We start from the raw sequence: 26,471 nt of genomic DNA on the forward strand, positions 1-26,471 counted from the left end.
ACTTTGCTCTTCCTTTCCACTTGCATTCCTGCACCACTCGTTTATACAGGTCCTTGTACTCACCATTTCCCTCTGGCTGCAGGAGCTTTGCATAGCTGTTATGTTTGTCTTTATAGCTTTCCCTGTTCCTCCTCACCTAGTTAACTCCACTCTTCCTGCAACTTCCAGCATCCTCAGGGAATCCTTCCTTGAGCTCCTGTAGTGGGTAAATCTCCCCATACAGGCTTCTCATAGGACCATATAATATTCCATAGCCTGGTGGCAGTTCAATTTTATACTACTGTGCTTATTTAGCATTTTCCTACCTCTAAATCCCATGCAGGCAGGAAACATTCTGTTTATACTCATTTTATCTAAAACTCAGTGAAGGCAAATAGTAGGCATATATATAATAGTTATTACAGCTCAGCGTGCTAATATTGATCCTCTAGCCTCAAGGATTCCGTTTAACAAATCCAAACTTTTGCTATGACATTCAGTTCATTGATCTACCTTTCTGTCTCATGCTCCCATTCATGCATCCTACCCTGCAGGCAAATCCATGCCTTGTGACTCCAGACATGTCCTGAGCTTGCCAATCCTGGTGCTTTGCTCATGCTGATCTCATCCCACCCTGGAATTCGTGTTCTCTGTCAGAGGATTACTCATCTTCTCAAGTGCCATCTCGGCTCCTACATGAAATCTGCCTGATCTTTTCCATTTCTCCACCAGAAACCGTGTATTCTTCTGCTAAACTCATGTGAGATTCTGTATATCTCTGCAGTCAGTTACCAGATTCTGCAGAGATGTATACATGTCCTATTACATGGCAAGCTTTCTGAAGGCAGAAACCATATATATATTTTAAATTCTGTGGTGTCTACTGTCTGATGTGGAATAGGTATGTACTAAATGCATATTAAAGGAAAATCAGAGAGACCAAGATGGCGGCATAGGAAAAATTTAAGATAATTATTTTATCTTTATATTGGGAATAATTCTTCTTTAACGCAGTAGAACATTTAGAAAGTAAGGATGGCGTTCTGAATAGTACACATAAGGGCATTAGGTACAAGTCATGTCACATGAACCTCATTCCCATATTTTGAGAGAAATATGAAATAAGTAAATTAAGGGAAGGAATCCTATAAATACAGTATATCTTGATTTCTATAAGGCAAGTGATAAGACAAAAATAAAAAGGGATGACTATATTAGAGTAAGAGAAGTCTAGATGGTAAAAGACACTACATCCAAAAACTGGTGATTGGTAAAGCTCTTCACCTCAGAAACGGTATAAAGAAGGCAGTGTAATGTGTAACATAACTGCCACTATCCAAAGGCTCTATATTTGGCCAATACAATTATGAATAACTCGGTTGATGGCTATTAAATCTCCAGGTAACTTAAAGTTTCGAAAAAGGTTAATACTCTTTATGAAAGGACTAAGATTAAAAGTTTCATATGCTGAAAATGGTACCTAAATGAAATTAATAAAAATAGAACAATCTATATATACTAGAGGCCTGATGCACGAATATTCGTGCAAGAGTAGGCCTTCTTTCCCCCAGCTGCCGGCATAGGCTTCCATCCGGCACCTGGGACCTGGGGTGCTTCCCTCTGGCCACCAGCAGGCACCCGGGACCTAGGCTTCTCTCCAGCCCTGGCTTCATCCAGAAGGACGTCTGGTCTAATTAGCATGTTACCCTTTTATTAGCTATATATATAAAAGCCCAACAACTGGACTGGCAGAATGACCAGAACGACTGGTGGCTATGACGTGTACTGTGGCAGCCAACCAGTCTGATCCAGCCCCCAATCGGCCCCCAATACCCTGATTGGGGGTGGGGCCAGCCGGCCAATCACCTGTGGCCCCTCTACCCCCACCGGTCTGGCCCAATGGGCCCCCATCGGGGCGGGCCAGCCAGACCCCACCTGTGCACAAATTCGTGCACCGGGCCTCTAGTTATAGATAAAAGGCTAAGTGATTGACCTGTCAGCTGACTGGCTAGTAGGTATGATGCACACTGACCACCGGGGGCAGACTTTCAATGCAGGAGCTGCCGAGCGACAGCAACTTTGCAGAGTGCCCTCTGGCACTCTGGAACCCCTCGGGCGATGTCGAACTGCCAGATTCCCGCAGGCCAGGCTGAGGGAACCCACCTGCTGGAGGGAACCTGCTCACTCCACAGATGGCCTTTGAGCCCCGGTGCTGCCCCAGGTGCAGCTGGATGGGGAGGAACCACAGGAGGTTGGCTCCAGGGCGTGTCTGGCCTGTCTTGCCCAGTCCCGCCCCACCGGCCACCTTCTAATTAATTTCTTTTCAATGTGCACGAATCCATGCACTGGGATTCTAGTGATAAATATAAATTTTAAGCTCTGCAGTTTAAGCAATTAATCACAGAAATACTGCATATGATAGAACTCACTTAAAAGCACTCTGAAAGAGGCTCAAGGATTTTTTTTTTTTAAGCATATACTCAGTGAAGCAATGGTATGTATGATGTGGATGCTAAAAAGGTAGAGAATTCAAGTAGCCTGAAGAGAAGTATAGCGCTGTATTAAGGAAAGTCTCGTGAACACATTCAGACATCTCTATGTACAATTATGGGCATGATATTTTAAAAAGGGTATTGACACTGGCATTTATTCACAAGAGAACCATGGGCCTGGAAACCATTTCACAGGACTCATAGTTGAAAGAATTAATTAGCTTGTAAAAGAGAAACTTAAAAAGAGACACAGGATTTGTCTTTGGAGCAGCTGGGAGAGTAATTAGGCTTTTTATGTACTCAGCAAAAGAATTAGGATTAGAGACTTGCAGATTTTCCTATAATATAAAAAATGTCCATATTATTAAAAAAAATAATTTCTATTTTCTTTACTAAACATAAAAATGAATGTTCCACCTGCTTAATGTGTCTTCACAATAGCTAGTTCCCAGGCTAAACATATAACTCTATTTTTCTTTTAAAAAAGAAAAAGTGATTAAATCTTTATAGGTGTTAAAATAATGTTTTGTGGTTATTTTCATCACTGTGTTTTCAGACTCAAGACTAATATAATTAATTTCTTAGAATAATACAGCAATGCCTTATTAACAGGATGTTAAAGCACCCCACTTAAAAACAAATTCCACTCATCTTAGCTACTGAGAACACAGTCCCAAAACATTTAAGCAGCCAGTAACGTGATAAGGTCAATGCACCAAAAACTGAGGATGTTTCCAGAAAACTGTTTCAGGCCCAAAGAGCTTGATGATATACTTCCCCAACCAATAGCCAATTTGAATTGGAAAACTAGGTGGGGGGATGTTGCAGGAAAATAGGTTGAGAGAACCAATAAAATTAAAACTAGCACATAGCAACAACTAACCTCGAGAGAGGACAAAGACTGACTATAGAAAGCAGATGAAGTAGTTGAAAAAGCAAAGCACACCAGGATCATTTAATTTCGGGGCAAAACCTCTTTGCATTTCCTGAGGGAATCATTATCTATTAATTGCTCTTTATACTGATGGTCCTGTGTCACCATGATAATTTAAATCAAACTCATTATTCTCAATTTAAGAAGTCAGTGTAATGCATAACATAAGCCATCCAACAAACATGTTAAAAATTATGGCACTAAGTGGAATAATTTTTATTTCTCCAGAAAATTAACTTGTGTGGAAGAGTTCATTTGTGGAAAATGCCAGATAAATGAGGCATTTTTATACTGGATTATAGTACCAGGAAGAGGATACATATAGTTTGCTAGCAAAATAGTTTCAGCAAATGATAGATTTTTGCTTCCCAAAGTTAGTAATTATGTTTGTTTCAAAAAAGGGATATTTTATTGCTCTGGAAAATGACATTTTTTTGGAGATGCTCAAAAGTTTCCAACTGCCAGCATTAATTAGGAAGCAAAATTTTAATCACTGGATAGAATAAGTATTATGACATATATCTCTCATTTGAAAATACACCAAATCAAATTACATGGTGACTACATTTTCTAAACCTTTCCAGGTGTCTGTTTCACCCTTATTCATCATTAATCCATTTATTGTTAGAGACATCCCCACTTTATCAATTGAGAAGAAAAACCTCTACACTTCTCTTTCCAAAGCTAAAAATTCTTGCACAAAGATAAAGTCCATTCAAAGCCAGTTTGAGCATTGCTTTGTGACCTGGTAATGCTCATTAGGTAAATTAATTAATTAAAACTTGACATATATATGTAAGGTGTGTGTATATCGTAATATAACCTACATTTGGATGTAGCTATACCATATATCCCAGTTTTAAATTACATAGAATGAAAGTGTGACATATAACATGGCTTGTATACAAGGGGGTTCCTGGTTCTATATGCAACACTATAATAGGAGTTTGATCGAGTATTACACTATTCATGGGAAAAACTGTGGTATTCTGTTTGTGGTAAACAACTGCATACTGAAAATGGTATTTTTTTTAATACCATAAAGGAGGCAGCAAGATTTAGTAAAAAGAACCTGGGCTTGCCCTAGCTGGTTTGGCTCAGTGGATAGAGCGTCAGCCTGTGAACTGAAGGGTCCCGGGTTTGATTCCAGTCAAGGGTACATGCCTGGGTTTCAGCTCGATCTAGGGGGCGTGCAGGAGGCAGCTGATCAATGATCTCTCTCATCACTGATATTTCTACTCTCTCTCTCCCTCTCCCTTCCTCTCTGAAATCAATAAAAATAATTTTTTTTTAAGAAAAAGAACATGGGCTTTGGAGTTAGACAGACTTAGTCTGAATCCACATTTAGCCACTTACTACACCTTGTTTCTTACCTGTAGGGTGGAGGAAATTTATTCAGGATTGTTTTAAGAATTAAATGAGATAAAGTGAAAACATTTAGCACAGTAACTGGCACATATCAAGCATATGTAAATATTAGTTACCTTCCGTTATCCTAAAGAGATTTTATTCCAAGTCAATTTTACCTTCACTTGCAAACTTGCTGATGCAACTCTCCTTTCTAGATCTTCTACCTGCTGAAGAATACTCAAATCCATTTCCATTGCTTGCTCTTCTACTGACCAGTTCTCCACAATATCTCGAGTTACCTGGTTTTCTTCATTTTCATTTAACTCAATAATAGCAACTACATTTGAAAAGAAATTTATTTTAAAATCCACTTTATGCTTCAATGCTTTCTTCCAGAATATGATAAATTCCAGAGACAACATGTACATGCTACTTAATACATGAATGCTACCTCTGCATATGCATGCATTTTACTCTTAAAGGTAGGAATATTCTTTTTTAAGAAACAAAACAATGTCTGCAAGTTGTAAAAAAATGTTAAGATAGTAATACCAATTTAATAAATGCAATTACTGTTTGTTGAGCAAGATAGAAAAAATGCCATTTAGTAATAAATTAAAAATCAAAACATACAAAAATATGGCTTAAGAAAAAAGAATTAATTCTCAAAACTAAGCAAGACATCGCGGAAATCTCTTTTAGGCACGTACCATCCTTATTCTTGATGCAGGCTTGAGTAATATAATCCAGGTGCTTCTGAATTTGTTTTTGTAATGCCTTTTCCCTTATTCCTCTGAGATGGAGCACTTTGAGCAAAGCTTTTAGGTCTTCTGGGTCAATAATTCTCCACCAACCAAACTGCATTTCTGAGTCAAAATAAATATGCAGATCTTTTACAAATATTTTGAATGTGAATTAATGGCACAATGCAAATATAAAGATTTATAACTATATATAAAATCATCAAAGAAAGATTCAGCTATAACATAAGAAATCTATAATGAGATAAAGTCAACATACCTACTATCTCAATGTACCTACCTTCTGGAATAGGTTTTGGACTAGGAAAATCTACTGGTTTTGCTACTTCAACAGCTGCAGGTTGAGTTGAAGAGGCTTTTTCATTCTGTGGTACTGGAGATTCACTTTTACTTGCAGCAATGTTGGGAGTCAAGAATGAATTACCATTTCCTTCAGATAATGCCAACCCTGATCCCAGACTAGGTAAAGGTGATGTAAATGGAATATTGGAAGTAAGCATGCCAGTGGGCCACCCACAAAATTGGAGTCCCATCATAGATACTCCACTTTTTGTCTGCAAAAAAACAAAACAAACAAACAAAAAAAACACACAACAAAATAATTTAAAAGTCGAACAATCTCAGAAGTTTGAAAAAATGTTTGGAATCTGAAATTTTTTTTAAATTTTGAAAAATATTCTTTCACTTATCACAATTACAGGAAAACTAAATATAATAACAACGTTAAAATCCATGTTCTTATTTGCTCTGCAAAGTATTTTCCTTTATGATAGACTGTAATAGTAATAATTATAAAGTAATTAAGAAGCTTTTGTCTTAGACTTAGACTAGAAATCAGTAGTTCTGACGAAGCTTGGTGATACCAATTCTGACTCTCTTCAGTTTTTAAATTGTAGCAGGGCTATAAATATTCAACTGATTTCCCTTGAGGGAAAATCTTCATGTGGTCAAAGATCAAATAAAGCAACATGAAAATGAGTTACACTTAGCAGTACTAACCTGAAGAGGTGATAAAGCAAATGGATTTAGGCCAACAGGATTCTGGGAAGAAGATGATCCAAGAAGAGGAGCTGGGGCAGGTGAAGGTGACTTAGACGGTGGCTGAGACTGAGGAGTCGCTGCAGACGCAGCTGGCATATCGGCGTGGGTAAGTGAAGTGTCATCACAAGGGGTTCTGGGCAAAAGGCTAAACCACTGTCTGTTCTTCTCAGTCAGTGTTTTTAACAGCTGGTCGTTGGGGAGAGGGCTGTAGAACTTCCCTGGGCCGCCTGAACCAGCACTGAACAGACTATTAGAGTCTGCCTTTTCCAAGCTGCTTTGTGTAACTGTTGACTGAATGCTGCCTACTGGGTGTTTCCCGCTGTTTTGGTAAGACACTGTGCACCCATTGGCACTATTATTTGGTTTGGGGGTTGTTACATCTGACTCAGGAGGCATCTTGGCTACTTCTAAAAGTTTGCTTAATTTTGAAAAAGAGCCAGGTTTCTGAAGAAATAGGTTTGTGTTGTCTTTCTCTTTAGGGTCTTCCTTTTGCTCACAATGATCTGGATTTGAACAATTTAATGTGTCCTCAGAAGTCTCAAATATTTCTTCTTTGATCTGAATACTCTCTGCCTTTTTCAGTTTTTCTCTTTCCTTTGCAATTTCTTCTAGTCCTATAAAAATTGAAAAGTATTATGAATATCAGTTATTCCAGATCAAACAATACTATAATTATATTTTAGTAAAGTTTATCAAGTTATATATATAAATATTTAACACACTTTTCTAGATACTTAATATTTTTTAAATTTTCCTTTTTTATAGACTAGATTTTTTGAATATTGGAACATTAATGTAATTGTATAATTAATTATAACAAAAACATTAAAATATAAAAAATATTAAAAGCTCTAATACATAGCAAAAAATACTATTAACTTTTTTGTATATATCCTTCCAGCATTTCTCTATGCACACACATACATACTTAAACCTATACATTTTAGAAAGGCACTCCTATTATATGCATGACATTTTAATATACATGTTTTACTCTGTAAAGATCCTGATGTATCAATAAATATATAACTATACTATAAATGTTAATGGCTACAGAGTATTCAATAGAATATATCATAATTTAAATAATAAATCATCTACTGATGCCTCTTAGTTGGTCCCAGTTATTCATTAATATAAGTAATGCTTTGAATGATAAATGATCTTGTATCTGTATCTTTGGACTTTTAATTTTTTCCTAGTTTACTTACTTAGGATAAATTTATAGAAAAAACCTTACTGATTCTTAAGATCTGTACTTTTCAGAGTTTTTGCAATATATTGTCCACCTGCTCAGTGTCAAGATCAACACCCATTCATACCAGAAATACATACATAAGAGCATGTTTGCCTACGCCCTCAATGAAACTGAACACTACACATAATGTAATGTTCAGTAATGTTCAGGAATGCTCAGTAATGTTGTAAAAAAATACAGTTTAGATTTTCACCTCTTAGGTGTTGACATATTTTCTGTTTTTGTCAATACCTGAGAGGTTAAAATCTAAACTGTATTTTTTTTCTGATCATTAGTAAGGCTGACTATCTTTTTATAGTTTTTATTGATATTTCTCCGTTGTCAACTTCTGTTTCATATTTTTGATCAATGTTTTAAAAGTAACTTATGCAAACTCTTTTAAAAATACAAATCCACCACTTTATTCAGTTTGAAAAGTAACATACATTCAAGGTAAAATATTTGGTAATGAGAGGTGTAAATTAAACCCATTCTGCTCTACTTCCTCAGTCCTTATTTCAGTCATTATAGGTAGCCATGGTTCACCAATCACGTCTATATATCCTTCCAGAAATCTTATATGCATATGAGACTGTCATTTTACACTAGTGCATTATTGGGCACCACTATTTACATTCTGCAATTTAGAAGTGCAACAGTGTTGCATACTTGCAGGAGAAAGAGACTGCATTTCCTAAGCAAGAATAAATTCAGGTAAGGGTACTGAACAACACCATTTCACTTCAGTAAAGTTCCTTGGCATCCTGGAGTTAAAGAGGAAAAATGAAGAATACTTCGTATGCTGGGCCCCTCAATATTCATCTCCTTCTTTGATATCTGTCATGATTACAACAGGTGGTTAGGAGGTTCCTGTTATTCATATTACAGATGAATGCATGGACACAAATGTCCAGATTCTCCTGCTTTCCAGATGACACTTGCTAGCTACACCCACAAGAGGAGCAATTTTGATTCTCTCTTTTCTGCAAAGAGTTCTAAATGTTTGATGTACACTCACGCGATAAGTGGGCCTTGTATACTAGGTTACATAGAGATTTATTACATCATCTTACAGGCGAGAGGGAGTCATTCAAGGTTTTAGAATAGAGACATAATAGAAAGAGGGAACTGTATAGAAAGAAGTAAAGGACAGCTGCAATAATCCAGGTACATTGATAAAGAACTTGATTTCAGTAGTGTTGCAAAAAGACTGACTACAGACATTGTGAAGGAAAAGTTGATGTCTTAGATAACTTCGAAATTACATGCCCAGGTGACTGACAATGATGTGGCTCTTAGCCAAATTGAAGAATATTTCATTGGTCTGGGGTATAACTTAGTTTGATTTTGTTCCATTGTTAGCGTTTCAAATGATTCTTATTACAGCTAAGGTAACGCCACTCACCTGGACATTGCTTTATTGGCTCTTAAGCTTTACCAAGGCTCTCCACCCTCAAGTGACTCACAGTTTTGCCATTTATATTAGATTTCTACACTAAAACCTTTTGCTTTACCTCTAAGTGTTATTCTACTTCCCCCGTAGACTAAAACTTTAATTTCATTCCAAACTGTTCCTCTTGATTCCTCTGAGTCAGTTTAAAACATCACAACTTTTCCACTGAGGATTAATTCATCAAACCTGCTTTGATGCTATTTTTCTTACATCATGTTCAATAATTTCTTACAGCAATTCTACCTTCAGGATATCTGTCTTCCCACTCTCCTTGTTTGTGCCTGAGTTCAAGGCCTCCCTCCTTTTACGTAGGCTACTGGAATGGTCTCACAACTCATTTCTCCATCCCTTTTTACTCTATTCCAATGTCTACTTTGCTCCCGGATTCTTTTCATGTAGTTCACCTACCTAAATTAGTCTCTGCCCTCAGGAGCTCACAGTCTAGTGGTAGAGATTACCATGTATGCCAAACATTATGATAAAATACTGAGTAGGCTATATGACATTTCCCTGTTTTTGAGCCCTTTAGGCACTTTGTGTTTACACCTTTGATGGCTCTGACCTTACTCTCTGATTTGCAAAGTCCTAACATTTCTCAGAGGTGCCTCTAGGGCCACCCTGAGATTGGAAAGTATATAGGATAGAGGTATATCAGGAAAGGCTAGGAGCTCTATAAATACATCCACAAGAACAATGCTATTTTTTGTTAGATATTGGGGTTCTGCATAAGATTGTTTTATTTAAACTAAACACACACACACACACACACACACACACACACACCAGAACAGTTTACCCATCGCTGCCCCTTCCCCAGCAACCACCAATCTAGTCTCTTATCTATGACTTTTTGTTTGTTTGTTTTTTGTTTTGGGGGGTGGTTAGTTTGCTTTTTAAAAAAGATTCCACATATAAGGCAGATCATTTGCTATTTGTCTTTCTCCAATTTATTCTATTTAACATAATGCCCTCGAGGTCCATACACATTGTTGCAAATGGCAAGTTTTATTCTTTCTTATGGCTGAATAATATTCCATTGTGCAATATGTATAATAATTCCTTTACCCATTCATCCATAGATAAACACTTGTCTATTATAAATAATGCTACAATGAACATGAAGGTGCAAATATCTTTTCAAATTAGTGTTTTGGATTACTTGGGATAAATGCCCAGAAGTGGAATCTCTAGGTCATAAGGCAGTTCAATTTTTTATTTTTTGAGTTAACTCCATATTGTTTTTCAAAGTGGCTGCACCAGTTTACATTCTCACTAACAGTGCACAAGGGTTCCCTTTTCTCCATAACCTCCCAACACTTGGTATTCCATTGTCTTCCTGATGATTGCCATTCTGACAAGTGTGAGATGATACCTCATTGGTGAGGGCGTGTACTGGAGGCAACCAATTGATTTTCTCTCTCACATTGATGATTCTCTCCCTCCCTCACCCTTCCTCTCTCTCTAAAACCAATTTAAAAAGGGGAGAAGTTTAATGGAAAAGGAGGTAATCACAAATTTCAAACATGAACAAGGTCTCCAGATGAATGAGGATTATGATTAGATGTGGGCAAGTTACCTCCAGAGATACTGTCAGATGGATGCTTGCTGCAAAGGTTAAAGAATAAACCACAAGTAAGAAAATTTGACAATGGGAAAGGAGAGAAATGGGCAGCAGCTATAAAGGACAATACAGGTGAACATCTTTGTCCACTAAATAAGAAAAAGAATAGTTTATGTTTGATGTCAGAAAGAGCAGCATAAGAAAAATCATGAACAGAGAAGGAATATTTGTGAATAAAAGGGGCATTACAAGTTCAAAAGGAATATGAATAAAAGTTTTACAATGTTTATTCACAACACAAATTGGATTCTGGAAGCACAAAATATGTCGAAGGCGTAATGATTTCTTACGTTATTTTGATTTCTTGTATTATTATTTTGTAATAGATTTAACCGTTCCTACCTTCACCACTCTCCATGCCTTCTACAAAAATCCCCCCACACTGGGGAAGAATCCAGTACCGGCGCCTGTATCGATCCTGGCCAAACATCATGGAGCGTAAAGAGTGAGAAGCGTCAAAGAGCTTCCTTCTGTACTGACTTTGTTGCTGTTAAAAAATGATGCATGTAATTAAGCTTATGGGTGTTAAGTGCTTCAAAAATTAATATAAAAGTAACTTCATACTTATTATACCTTAGAGCAGATAAATTTCACTATTGGGAAAAGATAGCAAAAGAACTAAATGTTACTTGTCTGACTTCAATTTCAGTAACACTTACAAAGGTCAATATTATTTTGAGGGTAATTGGAATATCTTTGATGCCACGGATTAAAAAGGTAAGTTTTATTTTATCACATATCTTATAGTAGTATGTGTTATACTTGATGATAATGTTATCAAGTATTTTATTGAGCCAAAGCAAACTGGCTGAATTCTGTTGATTACAGTGTATAACAACTAATACTCATGTATGTAACCAACCATATCTGTATTTGCCTATTTTTATACTCATGTTGTAAAGCTAAGCAGCATATGACAAAATTTTGAGATAAATTTGTGATGAAGTTAACAATGATATACAGGTATCTCATAATATTTTCAAAAACTCATTTTTTAGCCCTGACCGGTTTGGCTCAGTAGATAGAGCGTCGGCCTGCGGACTGAAGGGTCCCGGGTTCCATTCCAGTCAGGGGCATGTACCTTGGTTGCGGGCACATCCCCAGTATTCTCTCTCATCCCTCTCCCTTCCAACTCTGTGAAAAATCAATGAAATATATTTTAAAAAAACAACTCATTTTTTACAAGAAGTTGATCTAAAACTTCACTGATGCTACTGAAATTCAAGTTTTAATAAGAGTACAAAATATATACAGTTTATAAATTCAATTCAAATATATTAATATAAAATAAAACATAAGATGCTGAAACTATCATCATAAAATTTGACTGAATTTTAAAAGTAACTAATTCCAAGAAATAAAACCAGGCATTTGTAGATTCTGTATTTAAATGAAGAATATAAACCCTGATTGAGGTTAGTGCCGCATCTTAAGAAGCATGCTTTTAACCTGGGCATTAACTTTTAAGGTTTAGCTGAGAATGTTTCTAGACCTCCTCATTTTAATTACTTATAAAAAGTTTGTTAGCAGCCAGAAAACTAATCTCATACAAGGCAGATTTTTTTTAAAACACTGCAAAAAAGATAAAAACTATAATCTAAAAGTACTTACTTTACTCAGTTTTTCAATCTGTTTTTCTAGCTCTTCAACACTTGCTGCTTGGTCACCTTCATCCTATACATAACAAAATACAGTATCATTTACCTGTTCTTAAGATTTACTTATTCAGTCAATCAGCAAATATTTAATGAAAGCCTCCTATTGCAAAGTAATAGGATGGGTGCTATGGGCATGAATAGGAATCAGTTATTGCTTTCCATAAACTAATAATCTGGTGAGAGACATAAAACATTACACTAAGAGGAAAAAACACCCACCATTAGGAAGCTGTAAGAACCTTAGAGAGGTAGAGAGTAGGAATCAAAGTTCAAGGGAGGGTGCGACAACTTTTACTGGGAATCTATACCAAAAGAGGCTATGTGGAAGTTGTGTTTTAATTAGCTACTGAGGAATGGTTAGAAATAATCAATCAGAGAAAAGACGGCAGGGCATACCAGAAAAAGTTTGACATATCTTGACATGAAAGGTACATGGAAAGGTAAGGTGGGAGATATGGCAAAGATGAGTTTAGGAGTGAATTGTCTAGTGCTGTAAATGCTTGGCAATGAACAATGATCTGATCCTTTGAGGGATGCTGAACACAGAACTATGCTTTTCAAAGATTAATATGGTAATAGTTGTAAGATGGCCTGGAGCGGGAAAGGACTAGAATTGGCAAGTCTAGTTAGTAGACTGCTGCAATGACTAAAGAGGATGTGGGCCTTACTAAGGAAAAAGAAATAAAGATAATAGATGTAAGAGATATTACATAGTTAGAACTGTTAAGTCCTGGCAACTGATGGATATGAAGCAGAGAGGGGTGAGGGAGATGAAGGAAGGAGTAAAGTATGATGCTAAGGGTTTAAATCTTGGAGGCTGCAAAAATACTGATACTATAAACTGACTCATTTTTAGAGCAAAGAAGGTTAAGTCATATTATCAATACATTGAACTTTTAAAAGAAAAAATAATCCCTACTATATATAGTACTGATTTAATAAATGGAAAGTTTACATGTGATTAAATGAAATTTTCATTCTAGAATATGAATACAGGAAAACTACCACCAAATTATATGTTTTAGAGGAAAAGCACGAACAGAGGTATATGTGCTTCTTTGGATTTAAGCCGCATTATTTCGTATAGACAAATTATGTGACTCTTCTAAGACTGTTTCCTTAACTGTAAATTGGTGAGAACATTATCTGTAACATGGTATTTTTGTGAGGATTAATAAGAACAGATCTGAAATCAATAAGCAGAGTTGCTGACACATAATGTGTAAAATTTTTTTTCTCAAAATTATGATTCAATGAGAAGATGCAGAAATTTCTTAGGTTTAAAAAAATAAAAACTTGTTTTTGATGTTCAATTTCTATAAGCATTTTACAAAAGCCACACAGTCACCAACTTATAATGAACAGATATTTCTAAATCAATAGGATTAGCTCCTCCACAAAAGGAAGTGAAAGGAAAACCTCAATAGTATCACCATTACCTATCACTTACCCATTCCTTATCCAGATTTAGGGAGCCAAGTTACAAAGGCATTTAGGCATATTATTTGTGCTAATAGTAACATAATATCTATTGGAGATTAAAAGAAAGCTGAAAAGATAATAAGCTCAATGACCCTTGAATCTCAAATATATATTTTTATATCTATATGATTCTAAAGTGATAAATATTTAATAATTTGCTTATGTAAATATATAAGTCAATCTACAAATAATGTGAAATAGTACATCGACGTTGCTAGGTATCAGCCAAATTAACTAACTGCCATTTCTAAGAATCTTCCTATGATGCAAAAGAAGCAAAATGTCTACTAAAGTTTTATTTAATGAAGTTTGGCTAACAGTCCTTACAATTTTAAGAGATATGAAGGAATTTGAAAGATCAGAGAGAAAAACAACAAACTAAGAACACAGAATCAATTCTAGCTGTGGTTCTCCATCGTTTCCCAAACATTATATGCCCCAATGTGTTAGAATTTAATTGTCTGCATAAACTCTTACTTGCCCACTTGTGAGCTTAAACCTCACATAGGTTTCAACACAAATCTAAGTATAAGGGAAAGAGTCCATGTGTTGAGGGAATAAAGAGTGAGGAGAAGAGGGACTCATCTTTGAGACAAAGGGCAGTATCTTTTAATTGAAAGGGATCACATGACTCTCAGTGGAAAGCTTACCTGCAATTAGTTTTTTAAGAAGTATAACAACAAACACTCTACCCATACTTTAATCAAGAGGCCAAACATACTTTTGGAGGAATAATGTGCCTATCTTATCAATCAAGTTTATTAAACAGTTAAACTTTTATTTTTGTTTTGTTAATCCTCACCCAAGGATATTTTTCCATTGATTTTTAGAGTCAAAGGGAGGGGGAAAGACAGAGAGAGAGAGAGAAACATTGATGTGAGAGAGACACATTGATTGGCTGGGACTGGGGGTGGAGCCTGCAACCAAAGTACGTGCCCTTGACCAGAACTGAACCCAGAACCCTTCAGTCCAAGGGCTAAAGCTCTATCCACTGAGCAAAACTGGCTAGGGCTAAAATTTTATTTTATTAGGAAGTTAATAAGGGGCTACCAGTTCTTCATTATAAAGATTAACTCTCAATTCATTTAACTGAGCTAATTTGGCTTCTTAGATCCTAAAATACTTGTTAATTTTTAATTTTTAAACTGTTTTCTCAAATTAGTAACAATATATAGATTTGCTAAGATTGTCATCAACAAAATCCTACAATTGAACTCTATAATTAAACATAAAAAAACCAAAATACTATATTAAGTGACATGTCTGGTCTAAGAAAAATTAATAATTTTTAAATAATTAATAAAAATTTTTAATAGTCTTTATCTCCCTTAAAGAAAAAGATGTGTGGTTTGTTAATTCTCCATGTGGAAAAAAGAAGCCAGGCAAAACAGATAATTTCTGTAAATGAATTCTAGTTGAGTGGGATAATTACCCAGTAAAATACACTGAAATCTCAATACAGGTTTGTCAATTTATGAGTCAACACTTTAAAATAATTTGTAATAGTAAGAGTTGTAAAGGGATGCCAATTCTGTGAAAAGCGGATTAATACTGATCAGAAATGTTTAATGCCTGCTATGGAAACAACTCCACCTGCCAAATGAAGCAGATTGGTTATAAATGGCATCTTTTGTTTGGGTAATTACAATTCTAATACCCAAATTATATACACTTCACATTATTTTCCACAGCATAAAATTATATGATCAAGTAGTTTCAAAAGTACAACATTATGAAATAACTTTGGCACGAAATCTCAATGTGGTCTCCTTTTCGGATTGTGTAAGGCTCACTCAAGTGATTTTTATCATTCTGGTTTAAAATATAACATTAGAGAGGAATTTCTGAAAACATTTTACATGTATGCTATTTTTACTTAAGAGAAGTGAGTAGCACATGATCTTATTTATAAGTACCTCTACATTATTATCTGGATTAAGTAAAAAATTTGATTCAGTAATTTATCAGTGGTCTTGGTTAGATATTTTCAAATGTTCTATCAATAAAGTTATCCCTCTAGGCCTTCTTTCTTTATAACAGTACTGAGTTGATGCAAGAAAGCACAGGAGTTGTTTCTGGAATTCCTTAGCTGAATACTCCTGGCATTGAGTGCAGAAGGAATGGTTGGCTGTATAGTTTTTTGAGTATCATTCTGTAGTCTTAGAATTCTTTTAGGGTAAAAGATGAACTTCAGCTTTTATCTCTCTATTTTACCCATGTCCATTTCTGTGGTTAATGGTAGCTTCCCTTAAAACTCACAGACACACAAACACCTACCTCTATAGCCTTGTCTTCTTCCCTTTAGCCTACTCTTCAAAGCTAGCCCCTTCACCATGATTGAACTAGAGGCCTGGTGCACAAAATTCATGTGGGGGGGGGGGGGTGTGGGAGAGTCCCTCAGCCCGGCCTGTACACTCTCGCAATCTGGGACCCCTTGGAGGATGTTCAAGGCCTAAAGGGCAGTCGGACATCCCTCTCATAATCCAGGACCGCTGGCTCCTAACCACTTGCCTGCCTGATCAACCCTAACTGCTCACCTGCCTGCCTGCCTGATCACCCCTAACTGCTCTGCCTGCCTGCTTGATCGCCCCTAACCGCTCTGCTTGCCTGCCTCATTGGCCCTAACCGCTCTGCCTGCCTACCTGATCCCCCCTAACCTCTCTGCCTGCCTGCCTGATTGGCCCTAACCGCTCGCCTGCCTGCCTGCTCAGTGCAGGTCATAGGGAACAGTCATACTGCAGTTCAGTCGATTTGCATATTACCCTTTTATTATATAGGATACCTTCCAATGTCATTAGGGACCTTATACCATTAATTATTCTCTTCATATCTTTAATCTTCAACCCCACTCTCATTTTATTGACTCTTTCCCTTCAACTAAAATTCATCTCAAGTCTTTCTACATCTGAAAAATCCTTGGTCTTTGTCTCCCTCTACGACAGTGGTTTTCAAACTTCCTAATGCTGCGACCCTTTAATACAGTTCCTCATGTTGTGGTGACACCCAACCATAAAATTATTTTCGTTGCTACTTCATAACTGTAATTTTGCTACTGTTATGAATCATAATGTAAATATCTGATATGCAGGATGTATTTTCATTGTTACAAATTGAACATAATTAAAGCATAGTGATTAATCACAAAAACAATATGTAATTATATATGTGTTTTCTGATGGTCTTAGGCGACCCCTGTGAAAGGGTCGTTTGACCCCCAAAGGGGTCGCGACCCACAGGTTGAGAACCGCTGCTTTAGGAACTACCCTTTCCTCTGAGGCGCAATGCTTGAAATAGTCGCCTTTGCTTTCTCACTTTCTAGTTATTGTTCTCAATCAATCCTAGCCTGGCTTCTGCTCTCACCCCTCTAATGAAACTGTGCTGACCTCTCCCAGTATGTTGCCAAATCCAGCAAAAATTTACATCTCCTGATGCCTTATTGTCTGTTTATTGTACCCTCATTTTTTAAATGTTCAATTTTCTTGATTTTTGTTATTACTACAAGTATAGAAAAAAGTCAACACTGCAGACCTGACTACTACCCTTTGAAAGGCCTGCTTACAAGGTTGGCACTTAGCTGGCGTCTGGGAACTTGGATTTGAGGGTTCCCTGACCCTAACTTATAAAATCGGCTTACTAGACCTAAACTGTGCTAATAATGTGATTTACACTGCTTTTCTACTGGGAGCCTGGAATTTTGGCACAGGCTACATGGAGGGTACCTTTGTGGCCAGTCCCCAGCAAAAAACTCTGGGCACTGAGCCTCTGATGAGCTACACCATGTGTCACAAGTCATGCCTGGGAAAACTGCTGTGTGATTTTACTGGGAAAAGACTTGTGGCAGCTTAGGCCTGGCTTCTTCTGAACTTTGACTCACATGCCTTTTCTCTCTGCTGGTTTTGCTTTATTTCCTTTTGCTATAATAATTCATAGCCAGAGCATGACTAGAAGCTGAGTTCTGTGAATCACTAACTCTGGAAGTGGACTTGGGACCCCTGACCCCTATAGAAATCTCCCATTTTCAACAGTAAGCCTTTTGGGCTCTTCTTAAATAGTGATGTTTCTAGGGTTCCAACTTCAGTCCACTACTCTATTCACTAAAGCAATTCCCTTGTGCAAACTTATCCACCTCATGATTTTAACCTATTGTCTGTGTGCTAATAACTTCCAGAACTATATTTTCAAGACTGGATTCTTCAGCCTTCAGGTTCTTAAATCCAACTGATGCTGAACTTCTGCATAGACACCTCAAACTCAACATGTCTAAGATAAACCTACCATCATTTCCTGTCTTCAATGACCTGTCTTCCCCTCATCCCCAATCATCTATTTACTCTGCTCCTCCTGACCTCTCTCTCTCTCTCTCTCCCTCTCTCTCTCTCTCTCTCTCTCTCTCTCTCAATTAAAGGCAATCATAGCATGCAGTCTCCCATGCCACATAGATGGGAATCAATCCTGCCTCTCCTTCAATCTACACTGTCCATCCTCAAATACTATTCATCCATCCTCCTAAATATTTATTGAGTCCTTTTCTCATCCTTCATCCCAACTACCATTGGTCTAGTTCAGGGGTGGGCAAACTTTTTGACTCGAGGGCCACAATGGGTTCTTAAACTGGACCGGAGGGCCGGAACAAAAGCATGGATGGAGTGTTTGTGTGAACTAATATAAATTCAAAGTAAACATCATTACATAAAAGGGTACGGTCTTTTTTTTTTAGTTTTATTCATTTCAAACGGGCGAGATCCGGCCCGCAGGCCGTAGTTTGCCCACGGCTGGTCTAGTTTCAGACCCCTCACAACTCAACTAAACTATTGTAATGTCTATCGACTGATTTTCTCATCTCTGATCTTGCCCTAGCCAAATCTATTTCTATCATCCACAGAACTACACCGTGAGCCACTTAAAAATCAAAACTGACTTAAAACCCTCCATTAGCTTCCTGTCACCAAAAATTAAGAAGTCCTAGTTCATGGTTGGTGCATATGAGGCTCTTTAGTAACCCTGAAGCACCTGTAAGTAAGTCCCTTAAAGGACTATAGTTTCAGGCTTCTGTGCCCTGCTCATGCTATTCTCTCTGCTTAGAAAACTTTTCCTTGTATTCCTTCCAGGTTAACATTCAGCCCAGCTTGTAGCCTCAGCTAATGGGTCCAGAAAGCCTTTGTGAGGATTTATTCCTCAGAAAGGTTAAATGCCTTTCCTTTGTATCTGCCTAGCACACTGTAAATATCGCTATCAAAGTAGTTAACACATTACAGTTTCATATTGCAAATCTTTCTCAGTGAGACTGTAAATTGAGAGGGGACTTTTGGTGCCTTATGCATCTTTAATCAAAAGTGCCTAAAGCTAGGCAATGCATAATAAACTGGTGTTTGAGACATACCAGTTTCACAAAATCTGCAACACTTTTAAGACACGAAACATTGTATAAATATAAGATAGTATGTCAACAGAATGAAAGAGAGCACCTAAAATTAAGAATCAGCATAGTTCTTTGAAGAACTGTGATGTCATTGTATAAATAGAAAAACTTAACTTCTTTTATTCAATGTAAGTGCCTGCTATCTGCAGGCATTCTATTCAATATTTACTTACCCATCACAAAAAAAACTTTATGGTGAATATTGTAATACTCAGTTTTCAGATGAAGAAACTGAGGTAAATAAACGTCAAAATGGAATTAAAATGCAAATCTACTTGACCCCAAATTCTGTTATTTTTCAGTGTTATGCAGTCTTAGTTAAATATTAGAATCAACTAAATTTGATTACCTCATCTTCACAGGTATCAGTCTTCTTTCCTTTTTTGTCTTCTTTATCTTCTTCATCCTCTTCATCTTCATCGGCTTGGTCATCACTATCATCGTCATCATCATCGTCATAGTCACTGTCTCCTCCCTTCCTTCTTCGCTTTCTTCCAGGAGTGGGTGTCCCTAATGGATGCTGTTCTTCTCCAAGATCAATCCCACCTGCAGTGTCTCTTTTGCCTGTTTTTTTAGCATGAATGATTCTGAGCCTTTTAATATTAAAAAAAAAGATGATATGAAAGAAAAGGCTTCTTTCTATACATTTAAAAGAGCATAATGTGAGTTTTAAGCAAAAATATCTAAAGGTATTTTTCTCACAGCGAGCAATAAATCAATGACAATAAAAATTAGAATTAAAGAAATTTAAAAATATGTTTTCAGAAATTATAAAATATATTAACTTTCAAGAATTATTCTAGGTATTTCTTTGGAATTAGACACATTTAAAAAAATAAAAATTAGAAAGCTGAAAAGACTAACTCCAGCAATGGCCTAGTGACAATTCCCCATTCCATACTATCAGACTGAATAAATTTCAATTCAAATTACCACAAAAAAACTACCCTTTTAACATAGAGGTTGAATAATTTCAGCATATTTCCTGGAATGAAGCTAATTAAGTCTCAATTCTGAATATATTTGGATATGTTAGACTCTCTATAAGAGGAAATTTAACTAGAAAGCAATGAAGAAAAAGGTGGTAACTATAAACAGAATCTATTTGTGACAAAAGTAACCTGATAGCAACAACAACCTTAGAAAATGTGATGGCTTAACTCCTTTGAAAGAAAAAAAGACATATGGACTTTCTTCTAAGTTTGAAGTATCTGAACTCAATAAATCTGATTATGTTTTTTGTCCATTGCAAATTCTGGCTTTGAGTTTTATTAATTTCATAACTCATCATAATTTTAAGCTTTACCTTTTCTAATTCTTAGACAAAATAAAGTTTACATGCTATCTTTGCAATTGATATGTTTTTCTGGGAAACTTGTACAAAGGGAAGGAAGTATATTAATTTTAATAAAAAACTTACTTGCGGAGTTTACCTTCTACCATCCATTTATCTCTCCTTAGGTTTGACATATAATCAATGTTCTTGTCAATTTCACTGTCAATGCAAAAATTTATTATAAAACATAAAATAATCCATTATGTAATACATTAATATGGCAAGCAAATTGTAATGATTACCAATAAATAACCATAAGTGAAAAACTACATTAATACAGTATCATAGCTAAGAGATGTATAGGAAACTTTAAATGTCTACCAATAATAGAAATGCATTACTCTGAAATATTTAGATTGATCCTTTTTCTAAAAAGGTAAAGAACTGAAAGTAACGTATTTAAAATCTGTAAAATAATGAATAGCAAGAATGAGATTAACATGGATTTTGTCACCAAATCTTGAAATACTAGACTGGAGGACTTACTTTGATGAAGTTAAGTACTTTTTAAAGTACAAATTAGTACATCAATAAACTAATACTATTATGGATGCATAGAACATAATAAAATAATAAGTAGCTGAATAATTCTCTGAATGGATGCTAAGAAATCTTGTTATCTAGCATCACAAGATGTGAAGAAAATGAAAATCCTGGATTCTTCCAATAGTGCTGGATTCTGGGACCACAGCAAAAGGAAACATTTTTGCATTTCAGTATATAAATAACAATTATTAAATGAACAAATTTTTTCAATAGACTACAAAGGAATACATTAAAATTTATTATTAGTTACCTCTGAATGGGGGGGAGGGGTTCAGTGTAATTTTAATTTTTTTCTTTGTGCTAGTCTATAACTTTGAAATTTTCTCTAAGCAACCTGCATTACTTTGTGATAAGACAAATTCAAAACAGCACAGAATCATCTGAAAAGCCTGGGCACATGCTTACCTCACTACACTCTTGCTGCACGCCAGCTCATTGATCAGGAAAGCCAGGGCTGAGGCTTTCTGTGCTGGCGTGTGAGCCTGGAAGGCTTTTGTCTTCAGGCTCTCTGTGAGTTCAGTCTGTCCACAGTGGGCTTCCATAAAAATCTGCAAAATCTCGGAAACATTGTCTCGATTCACACCAACATTCAGCAAATGTTCTCCGAGAGCTGTTTTGGCCTATAAAATGTTGACATTTTTATCAGTATTGGTCATAACCATTCATCACATAAAACAATATAATTTTTAAACATTGGTACTAAATAATAGACATTAATGACAACAGCTTTATTCATATTTTTGATGAAGTAAAGATAAAAAATATGCAAGAAATGATTCAAGTACTTGTAATATTTCTATTCCTCCTTTAAACTCATGGTTAAAAGTCAGGTGGGGAGAAGAGTATATAAACTCATGGGTAGAAATTGCCTATCACACCTTCTTTGACCACAGAAACTATTCCAAACTTTTCCAGGCTTTATGTAGATATTCAGGGGATGGAGGGATTGGAGGTTCAAAAGCACTATTATTATGTTGGCTGGCTCTATGGAATCATGGGTTTTATTGCCTGGTATACTTAGTGATTGGGACATGAAGGAAAATATAACAGATGCATCTGGAAGCTTCTCTCTCTACAATATTACCTATAGCAAAGCTGACTGAAATTTGTGTCTTAATTGGAATTAAGATAACTGAATTTAATTGAGTATCATCCACCGAGCAGTACAGAGTCTTAACATGCTGGTCTGTAGGTGCCTTGATTAGCCTCAGTTGCTCACAGTGATTCAGAGAGAAAACACAGATAACTTCAGTAGGTGCACATAAGTCCTAATTGCGTTATGAATTATGCGTTCTGTTTTGCTGAATATCACTTTCCTTAAGTCAATTTGTTTTTTGCGGAAAGTTAGAGGCAAAAAGAGTAATTTGGGAATGATCTCCATTTCTTAGGCTTTAGGAAACCAATTGTAACCTGAAGCAAATCTACATTTAACAATATGTAAAAAAATAATTGGATCAGTCTATACAATCATCTGCTAATATGCTACAGGCAGCTATCAATGCACTGATAGTACAAATTAAAAAAAAAAAACTTTTATATTTTGTTTTATTTTTTTACCTTGTATCCCGTAATTAGACCTGGATCACATACAGCAGCTGAGAGGAGCCTCACAAGCAAGTCTTGTACTTCACCCATGCTGTCCCCTATATTTAGCAATCCCTCTTGAAGAACACTCAGGTTTGGAACATCAATATTCACATCAAAGCCCAAAACTTTACCAAAGTTTCGTAAGAACTGCACCACCATGAGACAGTCTGAAAATGTACTTCCAGAGAGAACAAGTCCTGGAATACGAGGCAACTCTGGCAAAGGCTGAAAAGAAAGTAAAATAAAATAAATTTTAAAAGCCATGATTTGCTATCTTCTGAAATAAAGTAAGGTGCTATCTCTCTTTCTCTTGCATTGCTCCAGTGGTTTTCCCTCTGGACTGTAAGTTCCCTGGGTGCATTGCTGCAACCCCAGGGTACTAAGCTTAGGATGCTGAATTCAAGTAACCATCAATACATTTCGGCCGGATATAATATAAATTTAGATCTCTGCAAAAGGGAACACGAATTTTTAATTAACTTACATACTGACAAAACATGGGTTATATAACTGGATCAAAATTTAAACATTAAGAAATGAACATTTCCATATACATAGAAAACATCATGGTGATTAAGAGAGGGGAGGGGGGCCCTAGCCAGTTTGGCTCAGTGGATAGAGCCTTGGCCCCAGGACTGAAGTGTCCCAGGTTTGATTCTGGTCAAGGGCACGTACCCGGCCCTGGCCGGGGCATGTGTGGGAGGCAACCAATCAACATGTCTCTCTCACATCTATGTTTCTCTCTCTCTGTCTCTCCCCCTCCCTTCCACTCTCTTAAAAAAAAATCAATGGGAAAACATCCTTAGGTGAGAATTAACATAAAAAGAGAGAGAGAGGGGAGAAGGGTGGAGAAAAGTCAAAAAGGGTATAGGGGAGATAAATGGTGCTGGGAGATGAATTGCGGTGGTAAACATACAATACAATATATTTATGATGTATTATAGAATTGTACACCTGAAACCCATGTCACCTAAATAAACTTAATGTAAAAAATATTTCAAAAATACCAAAGACATTCTCAGTAGGGCACATGCATTGATCTATTCTAATGATGGCAACTGATTTAAAAGTCACATGAAAAGTGTGTATCTGTGGGTTGTATGGGTGGAAAGACTGGTAACATCTTTGGCTAATAAGTGGTGACAAATTATTATGTCCACATGACCAAAGCCCATGACCCTATCAAGAACTGCTTTATACTGCAATCAAGTCTTTAGGTTTCCTGTATGTAGTGAAATATTAATACTGTATCGAGTTTCAGTACCAAAATTGGAAACCTGCCCCTTCTGCTACTTCTCAAGTATGCTCACATATTAACATTTTAATGACTAAATATGGTGCCAGTCGTCATGCACATTTAAAAATGTATAGGTAGTCTAAATTAAAAACATTTTTGCCCATGAATTGGATATAATAACAATACTTTAAAATTTGATTGGGGAAAAAAGTGACTTGTGTTTCTATTTATCTACATTGGTGCTTGTTCAAAAGTGTTCCTCCGCCCTGCACGTACTTAAATAACTATCTAAAGACTTTTTCTACTAATATTGTGTGAAAACACAGAACTGACTGATACTATACATATCTTTTATTCCATCTGAAGACCATTCAATTCTGAGTTTTCTTTTATCCTAAACTATATCCTAAACTAAACCATATACACATATCTATATGGTTCTAAAAATGTATATAACAAAGCTAATAAAGTTAAGTTTAAAGTGGACTTATACATTTGATATAGTGCATATGGATTTAAATAAAAAGGTGCAAGAAAATAAAACCCATTTAGGATCAAAACAATTGCTCACTCTGAGCTTATTAAATGTGTTAACAAACCTATATACTCACTTTGTGCTTAGGAAATTTCATACATTCAATGGACTAAAATTACTTTCATTTTTATTTAAAACTATTTATTCTAAGTAAATAAATAGAATATTAATAAAGTTAAATTACCCAGTACTAAACATTTGCTTTAAGCATTTCAGAAAAGAGACGATCATTATTTGTATATCAGATAAATATGGCATATAATATAGATGCTATTGATCAAATATCTATAATAATAAAAGAGTAATATGCTAATTAGACCGGACAGCCAAACGACTTTCTGGATGTCCTTCTGGATGACACCAGGGCTGGGAGGGCTGAGGCAAGCCATGGTGGCTGCGAGGGCTGAGCCCCTTGCATGAATTTCATGCATCGGGCCTCTAGTAATAATATATTACTGAGACAGTGTTAAAAGAGATGATATGCAGTATTGATATAATTATCTAGAAATACCATCTTTTTATCCGTAGTCAAACATAATTGATTTCTACTCTTAAGTGTGCATAATCATGCCAGTAACCAAGATTATTTTGCTCTTTCTAAATTTCTCCTTTTGTGTACTTTAGCAACATTACAAGATGGGAGAGAAGACACACATGAGGTACTTTGGTTGGATGTCTTTCTGGGCTTTCAAGATGATAAATAATATGGACTCTGGAGCTGAACAAACTGGGGCTTGAATTCAAGTTGCCATCTATTAGCTGTGTAATCTTGGGAAAGTTCCTTAACCTCTTTGTATCTAACTTTTCTCATCTACAAATGGGCATAAATAGCAGCTCCATAGGATTGTGGTGTGAATTCATATAAAGCACTTAGCACAGTGCCCAGCATGTAGTAAACATACTCACTATAAATTAGCTATCATAACTAAAGCATTGAAGGAAGTTATCTATATATATATAAAAGGCTAAGCGACCGACCAACTGGCTGACCGGCCGGTAGGTATGACTCGCACTAACCACCAGGGGGGCAGATGCTCAACGCAGGAGCTGCCAAGCGACACAACTTTTCAGAGTGCCCTCTCGCACTCCAGGACCCCTCAGGGGATGTCTGACTGCCGGTTTTGGCCCGATTCCTGCAGGCCAGGCTGAGGGACCCCACCTGCTAGAGGGACCCCCGCTCACTCCGCAGACACCCTTTGAGCCCTGGCACCGCCCCAGCTGTGGCCAGCCAGGGAGGGACTGCGGAAGGTTGGCTCCAGGGTGTGCCCAGCACATCTCGCCCAGTCCCGCCCCACCGGCCACCTTCTAATTCATTTCCTTTTAATGTACATGAATCCGTGCACCAGGCCTCTAGTAGATTATAAATCCTAATTTAAGGATCTACGGGATGTGGGGAGAAGTTAGATCTTTCTTACCTAAATGCCTGAATACCAAATAGAAACACAGAAATCCTATCAACTCTTATAATCCCTCTTTGTAGATTTCTGCAGCATTTCTACTTAAATTAAAAAGGTTTGCAGTACTTTACTTATACATTAAGAACTGCCATAATCAGCACACAGCTCCAGAGAGGTTTACTGGTACTCATCCAGGAGAGGCAGATTGACTTACACTTGGAATCCCACGGCTCTAGTTAAAAATGAAAGGCTCAGTATTTGAGCACTGACCTATGAACCGGGTGGTCACAGTTTGATTCCTGGTCAGGGCACATGCCTGGGGTTGTAGACTCAGTCCCCAGTAGGGTGTGTGCAGGAGGCAGCCAATCAATGATTCTCATCATTGATGTTTCTATCTCTCTCTCCC

General features: G+C 36.6%; 1 protein-coding gene across 17 annotated transcripts in view; it reads right to left on the bottom strand.

The window, feature by feature from the left end:
• Positions 1-26,471, bottom strand: part of BAZ2B (bromodomain adjacent to zinc finger domain, 2B) — a 331,540-nt gene that overhangs the window by 16,096 nt on the left and 288,973 nt on the right. For all 17 annotated transcript variants that reach the window (XM_014534088.1, XM_014534089.1, XM_014534091.1 and 14 more), the window contains 10 exons: positions 22,867-23,121; positions 21,715-21,929; positions 20,848-20,922; positions 19,777-20,020; positions 12,480-12,542; positions 11,211-11,355; positions 6,516-7,171; positions 5,797-6,070; positions 5,466-5,621; positions 4,932-5,092 (listed from right to left, as the gene is read on the bottom strand). In XM_014534088.1, coding sequence (XP_014389574.1) covers positions 4,932-5,092; positions 5,466-5,621; positions 5,797-6,070; positions 6,516-7,171; positions 11,211-11,355; positions 12,480-12,542; positions 19,777-20,020; positions 20,848-20,922; positions 21,715-21,929; positions 22,867-23,121 — 2,244 coding nt within the window. The remainder of the gene's footprint in view (positions 1-4,931; positions 5,093-5,465; positions 5,622-5,796; positions 6,071-6,515; positions 7,172-11,210; positions 11,356-12,479; positions 12,543-19,776; positions 20,021-20,847; positions 20,923-21,714; positions 21,930-22,866; positions 23,122-26,471) is intronic.

Source organism: Myotis brandtii, unplaced genomic scaffold, assembly GCF_000412655.1.
Source record: "Myotis brandtii unplaced genomic scaffold, ASM41265v1 scaffold125, whole genome shotgun sequence".
Taxonomy (NCBI): Eukaryota; Metazoa; Chordata; class Mammalia; order Chiroptera; family Vespertilionidae; genus Myotis; species Myotis brandtii.